Source organism: Diaporthe citri (genome assembly GCF_014595645.1).
Source record: "Diaporthe citri strain NFHF-8-4 chromosome Unknown scaffold_2, whole genome shotgun sequence".
Classification (NCBI taxonomy): domain Eukaryota; kingdom Fungi; phylum Ascomycota; class Sordariomycetes; order Diaporthales; family Diaporthaceae; genus Diaporthe; species Diaporthe citri.
The window spans coordinates 6,491,314-6,513,891 of record NW_025064847.1 but is presented as its reverse complement, the minus strand read 5'-3'; the positions used below and the strand labels follow the sequence as shown (position 1 = coordinate 6,513,891).

Genomic DNA, 22,578 nt, shown 5'->3' with positions numbered 1-22,578 from the left:
TGCAGCTGGTACTAAATCTAACAGAGATGGGTTTACAGTTGTACGGGAGAAACGTTGATTTCAACCCTGGTCGAAGGACGCAGAGCTTCTTGTCCAACTAACATCGCTATCATATCACTCAGTGAACACCTGCCTCTCCGTTTCATTTCCAACATCAGTTAAGAAGTATCTTCAATGGCAATTGATTGTGGTGGCATTGTTACATGGCCTCTTTACATCTTGTCCGGGGAGGACTGGATGCATGACGAGGCACACCCTCCCAGCAGACTACTCAAGTCACCACTTCAGTTCAACACCGTCGATAAGTCCCGACTCGTAAACTTCAACAGTCATCTGGGTAGCCTGCCAACCAATCCCACAGCTTCCCAAAGCCGCGGTTCAGATCACAAGCACTGGCACATGCCTCAGCCCTCCCCAGCCGCAAGGCGAAAAGTCCACGTAACGCAGGAACGACTATCCCAAGCGCATAACAAGCCCCAATATTGACACCAAGACATACACACACACCGGCTGGGAATAGAGTTCAAACGCACCGTCATTACTCAAGCCGTCAACCACAGTTGTCCCCACCCAAATCACAAGCTTCAAACACTCACCCGAGATCGATCGGAGAAAAAGACAGAAAAAAGGGAAAAGCAGGAACACGAGGAACCCAAACACGAACATGCATATTGAACAAATCTCCCATATCTCACCTCATTATAGGCACGACAATGTTCATCGCCGATCTGCAAGTTCAAATTATTTAGAGTTCATCGTAGACCGAGTTGTCGGGACATGCGGCGCAGAGTATCCACGGCCACGGCCACGCCCGGACGAGCAATCCAGGCTCAGGTAAAGCAAGCACGCGCCTGTGTCTTTCTTCCGTCCTTGGAAGTAATCGTGGACGCATGGCCCTACCCAGTCCGTCGGCATTGAAGTCCCAAGGACTGGACCTGGTCTAGCAAGCAGTCAGGCTTCGCTGCTAAGCGCGATTGAGCAGTGGCCAGTCGTCTCGTGGTCGCCAATTGCAAAACAGGGGGCCCATGGGACACGGGCGACGGTACAAGTTCGGAGAGAACAGCAACTCTGGGAGGGCCCAGATATGTGAGACAGGCGCGTCCCAGCGGGCGTGGCGCTCATAGACTTCCGCGGGACGGCATGAAGCGTGCCAGATGGGCGCTAAGAAATGTGCTGGGCGAGCTGCCAACCCGCGGCAGGAATATCGCATGTCCCAGGTGAACGGCCATCCCTTGCCCAAGGTCTCAACCCGAGCCGAGCGCATAGTTCTGTTTGACGGCTGAACTACTGTTTAAGAAGGCGCTGCCAGCCTTGTTCTGTCAGGCTGTCGTCATCGCCTAGATGCGCCGACTTTCAGACGAGACCTAAGGCTCCATACGGGTATAGGACGCACTCGAGAAGACTTCTGGCCTCATTTCCTCCCAGCAGACGGCCGCTTGGCTCGGAAACGGGCTGTTAGCTTGGGTACTGGACGATCAGACGTCCCTACCGAACACCGACGCTTAATAAGCATGGATGAAATTCCGTCGGGGGAGATATTCGAGGCTCGATTATGGAGACCAGGAATTGGAACATGCACACGATCGTGAGCAAGGACGGCGAGTATCCGAGCCGGCAGCGACACCGCTCCTTCCCACCCCAGCTTTGCAGACTCCATTCAGCAGGCTGACTGTTTTCTCAGGGCACACGCGTTGGGTTGCGCTTGTGCCCAACATACCCAAGGATCGATTATGAGGCACCCAGTCGTCCGAGAGTAAACACAGCCCAACGGCTGACCGTATCCGTCTTCAGAACCGGCATCCGCGAGGAGATCGACACGGGGCTCTGGGATGTCTGCCGGCAGAAAGGAGGCTAGCCGGGTTCCGGAGGGCCGGCGAGTGCATTAAACATACCCTAGCGTGCATGGCGCTGACTGAGGCCTGAGGTGGCCGTTTTTGCGGCTCGCCCGATTATGAGCCGCTTGGCCCGCCCCATTTTGCAACTGTGCAACGCAGGCCACAGACGGGCAATAGCACGATCTCAGCATGACGACCATTGCTGGCGTCGCAGATAGGTTTTCAATGCTGGGAGATGGATTGGGTCGCGCTGTTCCTCTGTGTTGGTAACGATCGACAGTGACCGCAGCGCTGGCCGCTTTGTTTCAAGGGATCCCCGAAAAGCTTATCGGAGCACTGGCGTCGCACCAGCAACGACTGACGGGGGCGCCCATAGACCAGTCTGGCCGCCAAGATGCTGCTGCCGTTGGCTGCTGATGCGCGCCGCCAGGAACCAGTCCAAAGGGTCGTTTGAGACAATTATAGTTCCCGGGTTCGGGTTGCGAGTCTTGTGCCCAAATCCAGAGAGCGGACCCCTTATCCGCTGATGTCGGTGGCGCTTTTGGCGCCAGATCTTGCATTTGACTGTCCCCTGGCTTCAGGGCTGCAACAGCGCAGGACAGCGGGCGGGCTGGCAGGGCAGGGCAGCGGTGAAGTAGCCCCGATCCGGCGAAGTGCCCGACCAGTGGGACCGGGAAAGCTTGAGTTCGGCAGTGCAGATGAACTTGTTCGGATGAGATTTGTGATCGTCGGTGCCAAAGGCCGTTGTGGCTTGCGACAGAGTGTGCTGTGTTCAACACAGAACGGGATCAAGCAGGCGAGGAGCCTGCGGACTGGCGTCGCGAAATCGCGTGCTACCTGAAGTAATGAGATAGAGATGTGGCCTGCTGTGGCCGGCGGCCAACGGGCCGCTTGCTCGAGCTGGTCGAGCAGGCTTGGAAGTTGGAACAAACGAGTGTTGCTGACAGCATGACTGTCGACTACCCATGTCGTCGGAAATTTCTTGCCTCATGCTGTGGAGAAGCTGGGGAAGGATTGGCTGGTGGTGATTTGCTGCACCTCGAAACATTGTTGCTGACTGATGCAGCAGCTTTCCTTTTTGCCTCGATGCAGACGTGACGGTACACATGCAGGGCACACATCATGATGATAAGACTCGGATCAATCCATGATTCATGCGCCGGATGTGGCGATGGGCAGTCTGGCAGCCAGTCAATCAGTCAGTCACCACTCAGGTCTACATACTATCTCTCAATTTGGAGCCCTGGCCCTTGGACTGATCCGATGAGGCGGGACGTGTTCTCGAAGGCGGAGAATCATTCGATTGATCAGGGTTCTCCCTCGCCGGCTAGGATGAAATGGCAGGGCGGATAAATGCGATGTCGGGCTGGCAGGCTACATGAAGTGCAGCCAATCCCGGCGCTGCAAATGATGCCGCAGCTGTTGAAGAGAATTCAAGACGGAGGCCCTGGAGAGGAGAAAAATTCTTGCAGGTCCGCCTGTCAAGTGCATGACTCGGAAGAAGTAGATAACCTGCAGACTGATGATTCTGTGGCGAGCGTCACGTTGTTGTTCACCCCTGATTTACTCAGGAGATTTTTCTTTTTTTCTCTGGCCGCGAGACAAAGTCTGGAGGTGTGAGAGGGGAGGTGGGAGTGAGTGAGGGAGGGGGGCAGGCATTGTCCCAGGCAGTGGGCCGGTGCCGACTGCCGTCTGTGTGTGTAGGTGTGTGTGTGTGTCTGTGTCGGCTACCGTCCGTTCCTTCCTCGTTCAGAACCGAGCCGTCATCAGTCACGGCCGGCCAGGCCAGCAGCTGCTTGCCGTTCCCGTGCCAAGGAAATTGAGCCTCTGACGTGACGTGGACATGGGTCCAGACTGTCTTGGGGCCCTGGGCTGGGCTCAGCTCGACCTGGGCAACGTATTTGATCAACCACAAAGAGGGCCGTCGGAGTGCTGCGCTGCCTTGTGCCCAGCAGCGCCGGAGAAGAAGATGCTCAGAATCAGGTTTTACACTGGGAGAGGGCAAGCCTAGCCGTTTTGCTTGTAGGCTAATCCACAGATGAGTCTGCTGCTAGCTCACAGCGGCACTGCATCTCTAGCTGAGACACTGGCCCATTGGGTGACAGGCGTCGATGGTCCTCCAGCCGGCTCTTGCTTGGTTGGGCAGGCAGGCAGGCTGGCAGGCAGGTGTACATTCGACATGGTGATGAGGCGCCATCGTCAAGTCATCGTCAAGTCGACGCCGTTTACCCAACGGATTACTACTTGTAGACGTACCGTACGCTAGCTGGACTAGACATGTGCTGTGGAAACGGGCTGCACGTCTTCACATCTGCACATCTGCACACGCGCGGCCGTTAGCCGGGCCAGCCTGCAGATCCCCAGGTCATCAGACCTCACCACAGGGCAAGGCCGCCCACCATTGGAAGACACCAAAGGATATGGCACCATGCCATGCCCAGAAAGAGGAAAGAAAGAGGCACGGCAGCAGAATGGCGCTTTCCTCCTTGCCCTCGGCATGCATCCTCCCGTCCACACATAAGATGCGCCCATACGCCTTCCAGATCCAAACGGCCGGTGCTGCCCAAAAACCCAGAATCAGGAACAGTGGGAGGAGGGCCTTGCCAAAAGCAGCAGCCACACGCAAGCCTTATTGATGCAAGGAAGGTACCTTGCCGGGGTTGAGACTTGGCCAGCAGGGATATTGCCGGGTCCAACGCTCAAACGCATCATAGTGCCGGTGTCCAGCCAGGCGATCATTCATGGCAGACTGGGCAGTCAGTTATCGTAGTACAGAGTATGTTAGTTGCCTGCACCGTCTTGCTGCTGTTCTTGTATCTGGCTTCCAAGGTTGGTCTGGTTGGCTTGCCTTTGCCTTTGCCTTGTCTTCCATCTGCCCAGTCTGGTGGAAGTGCCTGCAGGCTGAGCTCCGCCTCCCGCCCGCCTCCTTCTCTTCCTCCTCTTGCATAGCGTCCACATATCCCCACATTCCCTCCTCCCACGGCTTTTGCTCGAGACCCTCACCCTCGATCACACACACGACCCTACTTTCACATCACTTTGCACGGATCAATTGGCAGTTCTTGCGAACCGTGACAATTCGCAAGTCCTCGTCATCTGGTCATCTGTTCCACCCTGCATCTGGTGTTGTGGGCTGTGGCCTGAGGCACCTCGGTGACGGTCTGGGGACTTCCTTACAACCCCACGCGGCCCTACTCTTCAACTCCCTGCCTCAGCACTCATAGCACAGCTTGCATGAGCGCAACAGTACAGTAGACAACACAGCATTCCACCTCGTACAGACGGACCAAACCTTCTCAGCGCCATCCATGCTCTGATGTCTGTCCATCTATGCGTGGGTACAACACGGACTTCATCCACTCGGCTGCTTCTCGCTCTCCTCGCCTCATCCACATGCCCCGAGTCTCCAGCATCGCAATAGCCGAACCTTATCGACGTGCCCCGATTCCCTGTAACATATCCACTAGGATTCTGTCCACCGTGCACTCTCTCTCTATTCGCCCTGACTACGCGCCCCGCAGGACATCCCGCAGAACCAGCATCAGCATCAGCATCCAGCACCAGCGACTGTTGCACGCCGGCATCTCTGGTCGACTCGAGGAGCAACCCCATTCGATCCTGTGGTGGGCGCTGCCGATCTGCCGGTAACTAAGCAACAAGACCCCGGCGAGCCAACTGCATCAATTCATTCGCTGGTCTCTGCTGCAGAAAGCCAGAGAAAAGGCACCCTGAAAGTCACTCGCGTTTCGGTTTCACACACCTACTCTGGTTGCAGCACGTCTGACCGCATACGCCCTCCGGCTCGGTCTTGCGCGGTGCGAATTAATCGCGTCTGATTCTGGCCTCTGCATCTGCTCTGCCTCTGCCTGTGCACCCCTGCCGAAGTCCACCACATACGGCATAGCCCATCCAAGCAAGGTTGGACGTTACTCCGCCCGAGCAGCATTCTTAAGGTGTCGCCGAGCAAGGTACCTCCAGACAGACCGAGGGACAATCTCCGTTCACTGTCCTGCGCGGCCGTCTCGCCTGGTCGTTCGCTCGCTCGTTCATCCGTTCGCAATTGTGCGCTGGCTGCTTGTCATCGGTCATCCAGGCCACACGCAGGAGCGCAAGATATTGCGAGACACCCAAAGCAAGGTCACGCCTGCGGCTCCTCCCTCCCCTACACGTCCCCGGAGTGACATCCGCCCTCCTGCACGATTCCACAGGGCGCCCACTCGGCCCCGGTTCCCAGACACATCGTTTCTCCCTCCCCCCTGTCTTCCTGCCAGCCCCGCTGGCCTGACCTGACCGTCGTCGTCTGCCGTCCGCATCATTATTCTCGCCCACGCGACTCGCAACACAGTCATTGCCGTACCAGTTGCCATCCACACGCCCCCCTCCACGGCTGCTCGTTGTGTTGTACTGTACATACCATACCACCACCGCCCTGTGCGCCTGCCGCCATCCGAAGCTCTGAACCTTGGGCCCTTCGTCCCGCCCGTCTGCTGTGCTCCAATGGTCGTGGTACATCCCGTGTAAAACATTCTCGGGAGCACATGCACATACTTCTCAATCTGCGACATACCTCGCTCCCACATATGACAGGTACGAACCGCGATCAGCGTGGTAATTAATTATGGCTTTGTGATTCACAGCCAGGGATCCCGTGAGTTTGCGTTTCCCTCCATTCTCGGCCTGCCCTGCCCTGCCTTGCCCTCACCTTGTGCTTGCTTGCTCGCTCGTCCATGCCCATTGCCCGCCCGCTTGCTTCACCCCTTCCATACATGTACCCATTCCTGACCGTCATTTTCACCTCCCCACCGCCCATCGTCAGTCCTTCTTCTGTTTATGCTTCAATGCTGCTGGGACTGTGCACCTCGCTACCCGCGTTCGTCCCCCTTGATCGATCCACCGCCTCGGGTTGTCGCAAGCCTCGCCCAGAGTCTAGGGAACTCAGGCGATCCCTTCCCATATCTCACCCCTTGATGCCTTACGCTTGCCAGCGCACCTCCCCGTACCCGTTCACCACAGCGTCTCCTTTGCAAATCTGGCAAACCCAATCGTATCGACACTGAGCATCGCTCCCTGCACCCTGGCTTGCCAGTTCGTCGTCATACGTTTGAGTCGCCATTATGTCGACCAGAGCCGGTCTGGACATACATAACTTATACTTGGATGCCTCCCGTGCTTCACCAAGTTGGTCACCACTGCCTCTCCCCCTGCGCAGAACACCATCCCTTCGTTTGGGAGCAAAGAGTTCTAACTAGTCATTCATGATGTCTGTAGCAACAGATACTCCCAGAAGACCTGAACCTTACTATTACTCGTCGCGAGGAGCAGTTTATTATACGCCTCGGACTTCTGCTGATAGGCGGGCCCGTCGCGCTGCCGCGCCCGCGCCCGCGAACCCGAGCCTCCCGGCACCTCACATTGGGCCCCGCCAACGCCGCCCCCACTCCATACATATCGTCTCATACCCCTCCGGATTCATTCCCCAAGAGCTAAGACCGAAAACAACGCCCCGAGACATCGAGAGGCAAAGGAAAAGAGAAGAGGAAAAGCGGAAGAAGGAGGAAGAGGACAGGAAGAAACAGGAAGAGAAGCAGAAGAGACAGCGTGAACAGGAGGACAAGAAGCGCAGGCTTCGAGAACAGGAAAAGAGGACCTCACTTGGCTCCTTCTCGGGCGACAAGCGAGTCGGCAGCCTCTTCAGCAAGCTCAAGTCTGCATTTCAGCCCCCTGAGCCACAAAAATACTCTGAAGGTCCTGACGGCACGACCACGCCAATTCCGCGGCCGCGACCCCAAGCGAGGACCAGGGTACGACCTGTCAGCTGGTTGAGTGTTACGAGCCGACTGTCCAGAGTAGAGGACACACCACCCGGCGACGACTCCTCGTCACCAACCTCCGAACTTCAACTGCAAGCGACAGCGGCATCTCAGGCCCCCGGACGACGATCCACGACTGTACCCCCGACAGAGGACCCCATCCCCGAGCACGAGCAAGAGCAAGAAGCCGCTGCGCCTAGCGATTCTCCCGTACCAGATACCCCGAGAACACGGAATCCGGTAGCTGCACCCGTCACTTCCGCACCGTCAGCACCCGCTGTCACAACACCGTCGTCATCCACAATGGTGGACGTTCCTCTCAGGGCGCCTCGCCTGTCAGCCGGACCAGCCATCCCAGCTGGCCACTCTCGCCGGAACAGCTTCATGTCTGTTAGGTCGGCAAAGAGCGCCATGAGCTCCTCGGTCCAGGAGATTCAACAACCTAAGCCAATAGCGTCTGGCAGTGGTTTATCGTGTACGATCATTTTGGCTGAGCCAAATGTCTTTTTGACAGGATTCGATCATGACGGCCACACGAGACACGAGAGCCACAACTCCACCGCACTGCTGCGCGGTAAACTGCAACTCAATGTCACCAAGAACACAAAGGTCAAATCTGTTACCTTGAAGCTCTTGGGCAAGGCGCGTACGGAATGGCCCGAAGGGATTCCTCCTCTCAAGGTTGACATGTACGAGGAGGAGTCGTTAAGAACCCAGGCTCTGACATTCTTCCACGCTATGCACGACGGCTGGGAGACCGAGTACGGGAACCAATGCACGTACAAGCTCAAGGGCACACCCATGAACCTGAATCTGAACCGGTCATCCCTAAACCCTGGGGACTCGGCGTCTGTTCTGCAAATGGGCAGTAGGCACCGGTCGAACATGTCTGCCAAGGAGCTGAAACGTCTGTCCCTCCGCTCTGTCGAATCGAGGAGTTTTGGTAAAGGCGAATCCCCAGTGGCAAATCAGGTTCAGGCAAGGGGTTTCAAAGTGTTCTTCCCAGGCATGTATGAATACTCGTTCGAACTACCCATCGATCACCACCAGCTGGAGACTATCAAGCTCCAATACGGCGCCGTCAAGTGGGAGCTCGAGGCAGCTGTCGAACGTGCCGGCGCCTTCAAACCCAATCTTCATGGCACCAAAGAGGTATCAATCGTCCGTGTTCCTGACCAGATGTCGCTTGAGACCTCGGAGCCGATTTCGATATCTCGACAATGGGAGGACCAGCTGCACTACGATATCATGATATCGGGCAAGTCATTCCCCATCGGTGCCAAGATCCCCATCGCCTTCAAACTCACACCGCTCGCGAAGGTGCAAGTGCACAAGCTTAAGGTCTTCGTCACTGAAGCGATCGAGTACTGGACCAACGACCGGAAAGTGACGAGAAAGGATCCTGGGCGGAAGATCTTGTTGCTCGAGAAGACCGCTGGAAAGCCCCTCGACAAGCAGTACGAATCTAGTCAACTGCGCATCCTCAGCGGCGGCGAGCTGTCCCCTGATGAGCGAGACGTCGCACGTCAAGCCGCACAGCGGAGAAGGACCATCGAAGCTCAGCGTACACATTCCTCGGCAGCGCCCCTCCCAGAGCCTACCGAGAACTTACTTGGTGACCTGGATCTTGGCCTGGAGACATACTGGGGTTCGACAGAGATGGAAATGAATGTGCAGATGCCAACATGCGAAATGATGGCCAAGGATAAGTCACTGAGACTGCATCCCGACTGCAGCTGGAAGAATGTCAACGTGTACCACTGGATGAAGATCGTGATGCGTATCTCTCGTATCGACCCAGACGATCCGGCTGGCAAACGAAGACGGCACTTTGAGATCAGCATCGACTCGCCTTTCACGGTACTGAACTGTCGCGCGACACAGGCTAACACAGCTTTGCCCGAGTACAACAGCCCAGACACCAGCGGAACGCGTCACCAGACCTCGTGTGGCTGCCCAGATGCACAGGTCTTCAACTCAGGCACCACGCCGGACAATTCCAGTGGAAGTCTTGTCGACACCGCACCTGTCAACGCCGCGCTGCCCATGCCACCGCAAGCGGCTCATCTGCACACGTCCTCGCAAGGGATCAATGGCAACTCAACTGCTGCATCCCCAACTGCCTCATCCCCAACGACGGCTACCGCAGGCGCTGCAGGACCAACTTCGAATCCGGTGTCCCCGAACCCCCTGCAAAGAGTACGAGACCAAGAGTGCAATCCTAGACCGATGCACCTGCTTCGTTACCCGTCCTTCGACCCGCCACCATTTGATTACGACCAGGCGCCTCCACCACTGCCCACTCCTCCACCCAACTACGATATAGTGGTTGGCACTCCTAGTGTCGACGGTTTGGCCGACTACTTCCAGCGCCTATCGCACTACGAAGACCCAACCCCGAGCCAGGTCGAGGATGACTATCTGGCTGCAGGCGCCGTTGGCTCAGGTGGCGATGGTACCGATGACATCACGCCTCCTGCGCGTCCGGTGGCAGACGAGGGTGAAGACACGGAGGTTGAGTCCGACTCTGACTCGGCTGACGAGCAAACACCGGCGAGAACCGTGAGCCGGGTTGGAACTGTCAACGTGGCCAACCCGCGGACACCTGGTGGAAGGCTCGTGCCGAGCAGGAGCTTCGAAATCGAAAGACCCGCAGCTGACTTCGCCTTGAGCATGGCTGGGGTAGTCAGGAGGAATGGAACCGACAACGCTTCTTAGGAGGAAGATTTTGTCGGTCACGTCTTACTCCTATTTATGATATTGGCAACACGAGCGACATTTAACGGACATTACACTACGGGATACCATTCTGAGGAGATCAAAAAGTGGGATTAGAGGCGGGAAGGGCAATGGTACCATCAGCCTCGATTTGGACACGAAGTTATTAGGCATCAGAAGTGTCTATACCACTCCTTTGGCGCTTTTCCCTTGCTGGAGGTTTCCAAACGGGGCACGATGAACACCAGAAGCAACTTTGGAGGCAGCGCCATTTGTAGGGACCTCGCAGAGCTCTGATGGCGATCACCTGCCTCACAAGATCGACGCGTTAGACTGGTTTGGAGAGGCACGACGCCACGGCAGATACCAATCACATAGGGGCGTTGGAATTAATTTCAAAAGGGCATGTACTTGAATAATGTCGCCCTCGTGTGTATATCCTTGTGTACATACACCTGCTATGCCTGACCTCAGGGGGCGTTCATGTATGCATTCGTGGTTTTTTCGACGAAAACATCTGGGGACACGGGGTTTCTTGGATGATTACGATGGTGAGCATCAGCGTCATTTTATTGTCGGCAGCATTGGATAGATTTTTGGATGTTCACACCATTTTGGGAATTGAATACGATACTGTTATGTGAGCTCTGCCGCGCGATGTGAATGTTGTCCACAGGCCCGCCTCTGGTTGGTGGACCACGGTCTTCCTGTGCACCGCTTGGAGTAAGCAATGTCCGAGAAGTAACATCAACTTATATCTGCCACCATTGACCGGGCTGAGTTTGGCAATGGCCGTCTGAACTGCCGTTGTGCGGTTTCCCCGGCTGAACAGGAAGGGGGTCAGAGAGTAAGCGGGTTTCGTTGCCTGTCCATGGTAGTGTTGACGGTAACAGATAGGGACAGAATTCTCATGTCAGTTCGTTTCCCAGTATGAGAAGTGGTATCAAATACATCATGCAGTGTCGCTCCAAATCAAGTCATCCGCCAACCGCTGCCCTCACGCCACAGAAGATGCCCCTTCGCCTGGCCCCTCCTCCCTCGGCAGACCATGATCGAACGGCTTCCTGCCATACACGAAATACACACCGCAGTACGAGTGTATCTTCCTGTTCATGAGGTCCTTCTTGACGTCGACGAGGAAGCTCAGCACGTCCTCGGAGCTCCACCCGAGCACGCGGGTGAAGAGCGCGAGCGACATGCTCTGGACGCCCTCGAGCAGGTTCTGGCAGCACATGGCGCCGAGCAGCTTGTTCTTGTCCCCCCGGGGCCACGTGTTGAAGGCGCAGGCGGCGTGCCTCTCGACGACGCCCTCGAAGCCGACCTCGCGCATGTACCGCCCCCACTCGAGGTTCCCGCGCAGGTCCTTGCCCGCGCGCAGCATCCCCTCGTCCATGAGGCGGTTCCACTCGCCCAGCGCGGTCCCGTCCATGGACCCGTCGTCGCACCGCAGCGGCATGCACGGGTCCTGCAGCTCGAAGAACCCGCCCGGGGCGAGGTTGTCCCAGATGCGCTGGACGATGGCGCGGCCGTCCCGGAAGCACGTCACCATGGCGCGCGCGTGGACGTAGTCGAAGGGCTCGTCGAAGCCCCACTCGGCCTCCTCGGCGTCGCCGATCTCGAAGCTGCAGTTGCCGGGCACCATGGCCGGCTGGATCGGCGACAGGTCCGTGCCGATCACGGTCGACCCGGGGTACTCGTGCGCCATCTCGATGGCCCAGATGCCCGTGCCGGTGCCGAGGTCCAGGACGCGGCGCGGGTAGACGAGCGGGGCGATGTGGAGCTTGCCGTCGAGGAAGATCTTGAAGGTGTGGTGCTGCAGGTCGAGGCGCTCCTGCTCGATCTCGTCGTTGGGCAGGAGGTATTCTGTGTGGTTTGGTCAGCAGAGTCCCTGGATGGCAGACAGGGAGGCTCCTTTTGCGAGCCGGGGAGCGTGGAGTGACTTTGGGTGGCTTACTATCTGAGTTGAAGGCATGATATGTGCGGCCGTTTTCTTGTATGAACCTGTAGAGGTTGGGCTCTAGGGATGTCGTCGAGTCCCTGCACGAGTCTCATCAGCACGCGGGCGGCCCAATGTCTTGCTTGCCTGCACGATCCCTCCCGCCGGTGCATGCTCGTCTGCGCACATGATCCTCAGCTGCGGCGGCTGGGCCTGCAAGGGCGCTGCTGCAACGGGAACAGCCAAGTTCAGGGGGGGCACAAGTGGATAGCGCATACGCAAATGAGAACCCCAGGCCGGAGTCATGATCCTCTCCCTGCGACGCAAACGAGGTCAGCCCTGTGCTCCACCATGAGAGATACGCTGCTGCGATGGGCGATGGGCACAGGACTTACGCCTGAGCCATCCGAGACGTCGAGATGGGCCGGCAGGTGGAAGTTGTGTTGGGTCTCCTCGGCCACGAGGCCGCTCTCGCCGGAGCCGACAGCTGCGTTTGACGATGATGACTCGGCGATGTCACCTTGTCCGGCCGAATCCTGCTGGCCCACGTTGGTGTCCTCCATGACAGCTCGGCGGAAGCACCCGGGGGCTGGGGCGGAGAGAGGGGGGGCCTCTGGGAGGCAGTCGCAGAATTCTCCGACGGTCACACTGTCTGACGAGATCCACTCGACCTGCATGCGAGGCTCCTCACGATATGTGCGCTGGACGGATGTATGTACAGAAGAATCCACTCCTCGCGGTATGTATGAATCAGGGTCAATCTCTTTTTTTTTTTTTTTTCCTCCTCACATCCTAGGGATCAGGCTATCTCTCAGACGTCATAAAGGCAGAGCCATCTCGGGAAGCGGGCACATGATTAATGCCAACGGGAGCGCGACGAAGGAAGGCTTGGGATGGGTTAGGCGGTCGCTCGGCAGTGGGACTCAGCCAAGGCGCCCCCCCGTTCCGAGGACACAACAACCTTGGAAGAACAACACGCGCACGGCAAGTGGGACTCGCGTTTCCCTTCCCCCCCATCAATCCTGTTCACCCGTCGGCTGAAATAAGGGGCTGACGATGGTCCGACCGGCCACTATCTAAGAGCCGTTTTCCCTCTTTTGCGTAAGGCGGGCGAGCTACAGTGAGCGGTTCCTGAGCGCCACAAGAGCAAACACCCCACTGGGCGCTGTGCCGCTTCGAAAGTTCCTTACCTTGGCGCGGTCACATGTGGGGGGGAAGGGGGGGGGGGGCAGCCCAACAGGTTTTTTGGCTCGGCCCGGGCTGGGCTCGGGCCCGAGCCGGTTGGGAAGGAAGCGGGTTCTGGCCTAAAACGGCTCGCACTGGGTAATCCAACCAATCCAACCACAACCCTGGTATCTAAAAGGGCAATATACTCCATATATTTCACATGGAAGCATCTAAATATTCAGATTTATGACATCAACCTCATAGACCATAAATCTACTTGATCAGGTCTGCCGCCTTCTCCGCAGCAGCATAAACCGTCGTCTGCGTGTTCGCCTGCGGGATCAGGGGCATTACGCTCGAGTCCACGACGCGCAGCCCCCTCGACCCCGTACACCCTCAGTCCCGCGGCGCCATGCAGCACGTGCCCACGGGGTGGGTTGTTGCTGAGCGCCGTGGCGCGGATGTAGTCCCTGGCGCGCTCGGCGGTGTCGGCCCTCGCCCCGTGCGGCCCGGGCTGCGCGCGCCGCCCGCCGGGCTTGAGCAGCGCGGCCAGCGGCTCCGTCGCCGCGAGAGCCTCGACCGCCATGAGGTGCCGCGCGTACACCTCGATGTCGAAGGGGTGGCTTAGGTAGCGGGGGTCGATGGCTGGTGGGCGTGGACGGGTCGGCGGATGTGTTGTGGCTGCTCCCGCGCGAGAGAGGGTGCACGAGGGCCGCGCCGATGCTGAGGTAGTTGCCCTGCACCGGGTCGGTCGTCATGCCGATCTGCTTGGGGCCGTTGTGCAGGTTCACTTGGACGGGGAGGGCGAAGAGCGCGCCTGTGCTCTCTGTCTTGGCCTGCAGGAGCTTGGTGAGATACTCGGCCGCGGAGCGCTGGTTGGCCGATGTGGAAGGGTCGTTGTTTGTGCTGTAAGTCCTCGATGGCCTGCTCGAGGCTCTTCTGAGCACCCGCGTCGAGTTTCTCGATCGTGCCCGCGAGGATGGGCGTGAAGGCGTAGCTCATCAGTGCGCCGCTTGCCAGGGGGTCCGGAGTGGTGCTCTTGGTACAGCTGCATGAACAGCTCGAGCACCCCGGGCTCCTGCCGGACGAGGGGGTCGCCCGTCATGACGCCGTCGGCCACTTTCGAAGCTGACACCCGTCATCAGGTGGTCCTGGAGGTTCTCGCCGACGCCGGGGTTGTCCACCTTGCAGGTGATGCCGAGCCTCTGGAGCAGGGACTTGTCGCCGATGCCCGAGAGCTCCAGCAACTTCGGGGTCTGGAACGCCCCGGCCGCGAGGATGACCTCGCGCTTCGCCTTGACTTGATGCTCGCCATCTTTGCCAGTGAACACAACGGCACGAGCCGTGGAGCCCTCCAGTACGATCTCCCTGGCATTGGCGCCGGTCGACACGTCCAGATTGGGGCGCTGAGACGCTGGTGCATAGTAGGCACTGGCAGAGTAGCTGCGCGTCTTTGTCGCTGGATCAATGCTCGCCGGGCAGCTGGAAGGCGCCCGTGGAGTGCCCGCTGAAGGGATCAGCAGTGACGCCGCCGCCGAGCCTCTCGAAAGCCTCGGCCCAGGCCTTGCCCAGGGGGTTCTCGGGCGAGTCGGTGAAGCTCGCCTGGACCGGGCCGCTGCTCGCCGTCACCTTGTCGTCGATCCGGCTGATGCCCACGTGCTCGCGCAGCTTGGCACCTGGTGGCACCAGGGTGTGGAACTTGCGGAAGTACGGGCCCAGAGAGTCCCAGCCCCAGCCGCGGTTCCCCAGGGCCTCCCACTCATTGAAGTCCTCCGCGGAGGGCGGGACAAACACCTCTGCGTTGAGGCCGCTTGATCCGCCTAGGAGGCGACCTTGCGGCTGGCCGATTTGACGCCCATTGAGGTTCTCCTGTTTGCAATATTAGTCTCTTGTATAAAACACCTTTCTCGGAATGAAAGAGTGTGTGACGGGAGAGGGGTGATGACGCACCCGGGGTGTCGTCAGGAAGTCCCAGTCGAGCTCGGTGCCCAAGATGGCGGACCACATCGCCGGGACAGCGATTCTGGGGTCCTGCAGAGCATTGCTGCCGGCCTCTAGGACAAGAACAGAGATATCTGGGTTCTCGGTCAGGCGTGCGGCCACAGCCAGGCCGGCAGTGCCACCGCCGACGACAACAAAGTCATACTCGTCCTGCTTTGGGGCCATGACGTCCTCGTTCCCTTTCGTTGTGGGGAATGATGAGTCGTGGGAGACGGTAAATGAATGGAAATACTTTACTGAGATGTCTGTTGCGATGGTCGAAGAAGAACCGAATTTTATGGAAGTTGGTAACAAGTGGTCCACCCTATCCGTACAAGCAGAAAGCAGTAATTAGACTAGAGCCAACAGCAGGGCTTCGGGAAACTCATTTGCTGAGCCGTAATGTTGGCTGTAGTCTATAGTTTCTCCCGAGATCCTAGTGTTGTGTGTTGGCCACCAACAGGTGCATTTGATACGTCGTGGAGAAGTGCTTCTTGTGCAGCATTACATCGCCGTACTCCACAATTCCAATCAAGCAACAGCCTCACAGTGGCCTGAGTAGGCTGAGAAGTGTTGTGCCGCAGCCGTGCATGTGGTTGCGCATCTTGGTGGACTTGCTAGTGGGGAACCTGTTACCAACAGGTGCTCGATTGATCCTCTTGCAAAGGTTTACATTTCCCTTGCCCTGTAAAAGCAACATCCATAATCGGCCCTGAAGACGGCCACGGCGCCTTCAAGCACTCAAATGATGTAGCTCCTTTTGTACTACTGCTTCTGTTCAGGCGGTAGGCTATTGCGAGAGGAATGAATTGCACGAGTGGGGTTAAAGATGTTCTCTTTGTTTCATTTCACAGAAGCGTGGCTGTGATGCGTCGGGTTCATCACAAATGGGAGGGCTGTTTCCAGGAATAGATCGAGTCATGGAAATGACCCAGGGATGACCCCGTGCCGGCGGGCATCTCGCTAAGCCTTTCCGCTCATCTAAGTGAATCGAGTCAAAAAGGCCCGGAGGCTGTGTTATATCGATTGCCAATATACACTAGATAACAAAAGTCTCGACAAGTGAAACGGGGGAGGGGATCACTGGCAGTGCGAGTGCTGGGGCCAGGGCCTTCGTTGAGCTCGGGTTTCGGTTTCCGTGTTGTCTCGAATTCATCGACGGGTTGCTGGACAGAAGATAATCCCAGTTACTGCAACCCCGAGCTCAAGCATGTTACGAACCGCGAACCAGCCTCACAACTCGTTCAATCCTCAATGAAGGACTGGCAGAGAGCGTGATATCTTTTGCGATGGGTCAATCCACAGTTTCTTTCCGACATTCTTGCCGCAGTAGCGCTTGTATGTACCATCTGCTTGTTGCTCTGCGAATATCCGTTTTCAATGATGAACCCCCCCCCCCCCCAACACAATTTCCCACACTACTACTTTTTATGATAGCTTGATCGATCAAGACGAAAAAAAGAGCCTTGATCTAACAGCCAGACTGAATTTGGCACGAGACCTTGCAAATCCCAGCCATCGAGATGCCTCCACCGGGACCTGCTTGAAATCCGTCACAGAGCTTGATACACTCTCTGTATCTGTCATTGCAGCGAGCGGCGAGCTCTACAAATATTTGTTAGCGATCAAGTAGTCTCTTTTTTGTTTTGATTAATCGAGCAAGGAGAGCTGCCCACACAGAGTTTCTGAGGGGCCATCTCATAAAGATGAAGAACGTACCAGCTGGTTTCTCAGCATCCGGAGTTGGAAGTGCGATGGCAGTGGCCATAATGGCAGCGGTAATAGCGGCGATGGAGAAGCGCATCTTGATAGTTGAGATGATGGTATTGTGTTAAAAGCAGAGTGTGGGATTTGGCTTGAGTGAATGTGGTGTTTGTGCCTGGAGTGGCTGACTTTGAAGAAACATCTAGACGGATATCAGGGCTCTCTTTACAGCTTTTCTCAAGCTGGACTTAAGCCCATTCTACTCCGACTTTCTCAACAATCCCCTCCCCCTTTATCCGCAAGGAAGATAGGATTTATTCGTGTTTTACATAGGTGAAACCAAGGAACGCCGTGTGACTACTTACGAGGCTGGGCATTTACATGCCTTCTACAAGCGACACCAATAATTCGCCGTGTGGTTGCTCATAAGGCTCAGCTGTAAGTCCAGGCCCAGTTGTAAGTCTGCAAGCCTGTGGAATGCCTTGAGAGACGCATAGTATAGTTCTTGGCAGCGAAGCTTTAGTTGGATCCTTCAACTCCTACCTCCCCATGGGGTGAAGGCTGGTGGGGTGTGGGGCCTGCGGCAATTGCTGCAGGCCTCTTGTATACCCCTTGTTTAACGAGGCTTACCACCCTAATGCTCTACGACTGCAGCCTAACAGGCTGCTGATCCTCCAAACATCTCCTTCCCTTTCTTTCTTAGGCCAGCCTGCTCTTCAGATCCACATCTTTCAGCCGGAGACCCGTATCCATCCATCTTCATTCCTCAACGTACCACGCACCGAGTGAGCAGGGGAACATCCTCCCAATAGCCGCCCTTGACAGACGGTGTCATTGATAATTCGTACGACGGCTTGAAAGACCCAGCCGCCCAGACCACGTATCCCAGGAAGACATCCGAGTTGTTGCTAGTAGAGCAAGGAATGTGAGCCAGCCCGGATCAAAACGCCCGAGCAACCTCGTCTGCGGGGGGCTTCGACTTACTCCAGATATCTCAGCTGCTGACAGAGATACTTCTCGCAAGAGGGTGTGTCGCCACCCCCAGTCTCAGTCACGACCGCCTGCCTCGCGTTTTCCCGCAGCCACTTGGCCAGCGGCGCCCAGTGCTCCTCAATGCCGCTCGTGACGCACTTCCTGCTCGTCCCGGAGCCGTCAGCATCGAGGTACAGATGCACGTCGAACACGAGGTTATCAGCCGTCCCATCCGGGTTGGTCACCTGCTTCAGGACATCCCCGTCGCCCTTGGCGATGAGGTAGCCCGGCGACTGGTGACCCCCGCCCGGAAGGGAGACGAGCTGCGTCGCGGCACCGGCCCCTCTTATCGCCGTGACGGCCGCCTGCACAGCACCCTTCCACTCCGGGAGCGAGCGCAGGTCGTAAGGCTCGTTCATGGCCCCGAACCAAACCCTGTCTTCGTCTCTGTACTTGGCCGCGACCCGGCCCCAGAGGTCTGCGAACTGGGCGACCGACGGGCCGTCGCCCTCCCCGATCCTCTTGCCGTCCCACCGCGCGTAGTTGTGTAGGTCGATCATGCAGTACGCGCCGGTCGCGAGGCACCCGCGGACAAGCTGGTCGTAGTGGCCGAAGTTGGTCGGGTCGAGGGGCCCGCCGAGGTCGTTGTTGACGAGGTACTGCCAGGAGACGGGGAGGCGGAAGATATTGAAGTTGTGGTTTGTGACGAAATGGGCCATCTGGGCGGTGCCGTTGTGGAGGGGGTCGTCTGGGTCGGTGTATGCCGGGGCGACATTGGGCAGTGGTGCGTCGATCTTGCTTAGGTCGCAGAAACCCTTTTGATTGCTGTATGACAAGGGGCGTTCGCAAAATTAGTGGCTGATTTGGTTGCGGTGATCCGCATGATGGTTACTCACCATCCGAAATCGAAGCCACAGATGTTTAAGCCAACAAATTTGGCCTTGCCTTCTTGGCGGGACACATCGTCCACGGTTTTGAGGTTGGCTGTGTCTGAGTCACTGGACCCAGCAAGGTCCTCGTTCTCTCCAAGCTCATGATCTCCGTAGGCAGACCCAGCAAGGAGTAGTGTCGCAGTCAAGAACCTTCGAAAGGCCATGATGGTAAATTCTCTTTGAGACAACTGCTGTCAGTGAAGACTTGTTGTTCTTTGATGGTCGGGATCCGAATTGGAGATGACCAGGGAGTACGGTTCGTTGACAAAGACGTCAGTCCTCGAGAGAGATGGAGACGAAAAACAAAGACTTGGATCGTGGCTGCTCGCCACAAACAGCGGAGTTCACCTAAAAATCATTCAATTGTTTCTGAGTGAATGGAAAATGATAAGATGCTTATTAATGCAATACCAAGGAAACCATAAGCACTCAATCTGCATTGGTACCCTGTCATGATCTACATGACCAACGCTCTGTATATTCCAATGATGCCATATTTGACCGGAGAAAACGTACTTCGTCTTGTTGTCAATTTATCAGACCTCCAATTTCTCAAAACATTTCATTGTGTTAATTCTACTACAGTCTTTACAGACACATAAATAGTACAATGGGGGTGCATGCGTGATCCCAAGATGTGGTCCATTGGGAATATCCATCTGAAACGCCCCTCACCATCAGCATCGAACGCAAGTGCTGAGGCTCCTTTTTTCCCGTTTGTTGAGTCGTGCATCAATTTGTCCCCCACCTCTGTTCCAAGGAATGCAGTGGTTAGGCATTCAAAGCTCCCGTTTAGTACCGTGTCAACAGTTTTTGCGCCTTTGACACACATGGTCCACTCATTACAGAAGTTCATGTACTGATGGTGCAATTCAGATGCTGTGCATTTCATGGGAGAACCATGGTTGGTATGATGAGATTCATGAATGGCCACGCTCATAACCTGTTGCAAATGGGTACTTTAGAATCACTAGGTTGTAGTATACCTTACTAGCTTATTAATAAATAAACTCATATTCTTAAAGTAGTATAAGTTATTGTCATGAATAGTTTTACTAATATAATTTATTAGAGTTTATGGCTTTCTTTTTAAAGAGAATGTATATGGGTTAAGAAACGAAACCAGCAAAACCAGTTAAAGAAATCAAGCACCTCCTGGGTGTCATTGAGTAGTAAGAAGGCATTTTTATCGTGACACTTCTTCCAGCGCGATACCATCGACAACTCTAGACCTCACGCCGCTACCATTACTGTGTCGAATCACATCAGCAGAAGCCATCAGACCGCCGGCTGACTCCCCACTGTCGTTGACTCCGCCTTTATTGTTCCCATCCTCCTCAAGGCCAAACTCGGTAGCGTTCTCCGTCCGCATCAGGACCTCATTTTCTAGGAACACCAGAAGCAGGCCAAGGCCGGCAAAAGCCACCAAGGCATAGAAGACGATGTGAATGGCGTGTTCAAAGATGGCAATAACGTGATCCCGGAGTCGGCTATCCGACGGCCCCAGGGAGTCTAGGAAGGCTTTGGTGGCGAGCCCGTAGGCCTGACCGTCGGCAAGGCGTGCGGCCAAGGTCGGGTTCGTGGCGAAAGCCGACGGATCGGCCGTAACTTGCTGCTTTACGGCGTTGTTGAAGATGACTGACGGAATGGTAACACCCCAGATGGCGCCGAATCCACGGAAGAAGCTGTACATGCCGGATAGAAGTTGCGGCGTAGCGCTCCTCGAGCGGCGCTTGCAGCGCTGGTATCAGTGAGACGCTGAGCGCACCTAGACCAGCGGCACCCAGTATTTCAAAGCATGCCCACGCCGCCGTCGAGGAATTGCGGTTGAGAGTACTGAATAGACCAACGGCAACAAGCATGGCAGACCAGCCGAAGATGTGGATCGGCCGATACTTGCCTACCTTGGATAGCAACGTGCCAGCAACGATGGCGAAGGGAATCACAGCGGCGGACATGGGAGCAAGGCCAATCCCGGAATTCAGTGGGGATTTCGCAAGCACGCCTTGAAAGTAGACAGGCAAGAAGTAGAAGGTGCCATACATGGTTATCGAGTTGACCAGGGTCATGGTAAGTACTGCTGCCGACGTGCGATTGGACACGATGACGCGCAGAAATGAGGGCTCTGGAGCAAGTCGAGGAGTCCACTCAAAGGCGATGAAGGCCAAGAGACCCAGTAGACCGATGACGAGGGGTGTAATAATCTGGGCGCTGTTCCACTGATACACAGGCCCGGCCCAGGTCATTGCCAACAGCACGGCGACGACGGCCCCGATAAAGATGGCGTTGCCGCCGAAGTCGAGCCGTCTGATCCTGGACCACAGGCTCTGACCACGCCGATGCTTAACGCGAAGGAAGAAGAAGAACATGACGAGCGCAACGCCGGAGAGGACGACATTGAGATAGAAGACCCATGGCCAGCCGAGGTCCACGACGACCAGGCCGCCGACGAAGGGTCCCCCAACGTAGCCGAGGGTGGTGCCTATTTGAACCAGGGCAATGTACTTGCCGCGTTCGCGCAGCGGCACCAGGTCCAGAATGACGGTCTCGGTGAGGGTGTCGACGCCGCCGCTGCCTATGCCTTGGATGGTGCGGGCCACGATGAGCATGGCCATGGAGCTGCTGGCGCCGCCCAGGGCGCAGCCGAGAACGAACAACGAGGCGGCACCCAGCAGCAAGTTCCGGCGGCCGAAGACGTCGCTTACTTGGGCAAACAGTGGGAGCACTGCGATGGAGGCTAGGAAGAAGGCGTTGGGCACCCAGAGGTACAGGTTGCCACCGCCCAAGGCTGCGACGATGGTGGGCAGGGCGTTCACGACGACGGTGGATTCGACAGAACCGCAGAGGGACAGGACCGCAATGGACAGCATGACGAGCCAGAAGGCTCGCGTGGGCTTGAAGGGTTTGGTTTCGGCGGGAGGAGAGGTGGTCGTGGCATCTTGGGCTTCCCTTGGGGAAACGCGCTGGTGGTGCTGATGCTGTTGCTGATGCGCGTCTGCAGCCTTGTCCAGGTCGATGCTGCTGCTGGTGACGACGTCCGATGGGTCTACGGTGGCGGTCTCGGTAGCCATAACGAGAAGCCAATCATCAGATGCAACCTGTGCTGATGAGGTAGAGAGCAGTGGTGTAGAAAGGGAAAATGGAATTGGGCATTGGAGAAAAGGTATGCTGACACCCTCCTTACGTTGATGTGCACAGGCCGCATGTACTGTGCGTGTAGCAGCGGCCAGGCACTCGAACAGGACATCGCAAGGCACTTCGTAGATGCGGGGTTAAATGCTTGGATTAATTCACCTTCAGGTACAATCATTCCCACGTAACTAATAAGAATACGGAGATTCGCAGAGCATAAAAGAGACGGTACAGAGGTGCATTGCCGACGCAGTGCATGGTTAATCTAGTGAAAAGCTCATGTAAGCTTTGACTTTATTCCCTATAACAAGTTATGTAAAGTTCTCTTTAAGGTCCCCAATTATAGCTATAAGCAATAGGAGTAGTAATCACAAAATATAACAATCTATAAG

General features: G+C 56.5%; 5 protein-coding genes across 5 annotated transcripts; 1 reads left to right on the top strand and 4 right to left on the bottom strand.

Annotated features, from left to right (window-relative positions):
• Nucleotides 1-6,415: 6,415 nt before the first annotated feature.
• INS49_007308 (uncharacterized protein) lies at nt 6,416-10,363 on the top strand (the record flags this gene model as incomplete). The annotated part of the gene is made up of 2 exons (XM_043168073.1): nt 6,416-6,422; nt 7,344-10,363. The coding sequence occupies 2 exons, from the start codon at nt 6,416-6,418 to the stop codon at nt 10,361-10,363; spliced, it is 3,027 nt and encodes a 1,008-aa protein (XP_043029217.1).
• Nucleotides 10,364-11,360: 997 nt separating this feature from the next.
• On the bottom strand, nt 11,361-12,862 carry INS49_007307 (uncharacterized protein; the record flags this gene model as incomplete). Its single annotated transcript, XM_043168072.1, has 4 exons — nt 11,361-12,226; nt 12,318-12,400; nt 12,487-12,512; nt 12,695-12,862. 4 exons carry the CDS (start codon nt 12,860-12,862, stop codon nt 11,361-11,363), a joined length of 1,143 nt encoding a protein of 380 aa, XP_043029216.1.
• Nucleotides 12,863-13,739: 877 nt separating this feature from the next.
• Nucleotides 13,740-15,632, bottom strand: INS49_007306 (uncharacterized protein; the record flags this gene model as incomplete). The annotated part of the gene is made up of 7 exons (XM_043168071.1): nt 13,740-13,799; nt 13,852-14,089; nt 14,127-14,302; nt 14,325-14,504; nt 14,600-14,917; nt 14,994-15,335; nt 15,417-15,632. 7 exons carry the CDS (start codon nt 15,630-15,632, stop codon nt 13,740-13,742), a joined length of 1,530 nt encoding a protein of 509 aa, XP_043029215.1.
• Nucleotides 15,633-16,917: 1,285 nt separating this feature from the next.
• Nucleotides 16,918-19,218, bottom strand: INS49_007305 (uncharacterized protein; the record flags this gene model as incomplete). The annotated part of the gene is made up of 5 exons (XM_043168070.1): nt 16,918-17,051; nt 17,166-17,250; nt 17,926-18,058; nt 18,135-18,947; nt 19,019-19,218. 5 exons carry the CDS (start codon nt 19,216-19,218, stop codon nt 16,918-16,920), a joined length of 1,365 nt encoding a protein of 454 aa, XP_043029214.1.
• Nucleotides 19,219-20,240: 1,022 nt separating this feature from the next.
• Nucleotides 20,241-22,125, bottom strand: INS49_007304 (uncharacterized protein; the record flags this gene model as incomplete). Its single annotated transcript, XM_043168069.1, has 2 exons — nt 20,241-20,786; nt 20,959-22,125. 2 exons carry the CDS (start codon nt 22,123-22,125, stop codon nt 20,241-20,243), a joined length of 1,713 nt encoding a protein of 570 aa, XP_043029213.1.
• Between the last annotated feature and the right edge of the window lie 453 nt (nt 22,126-22,578).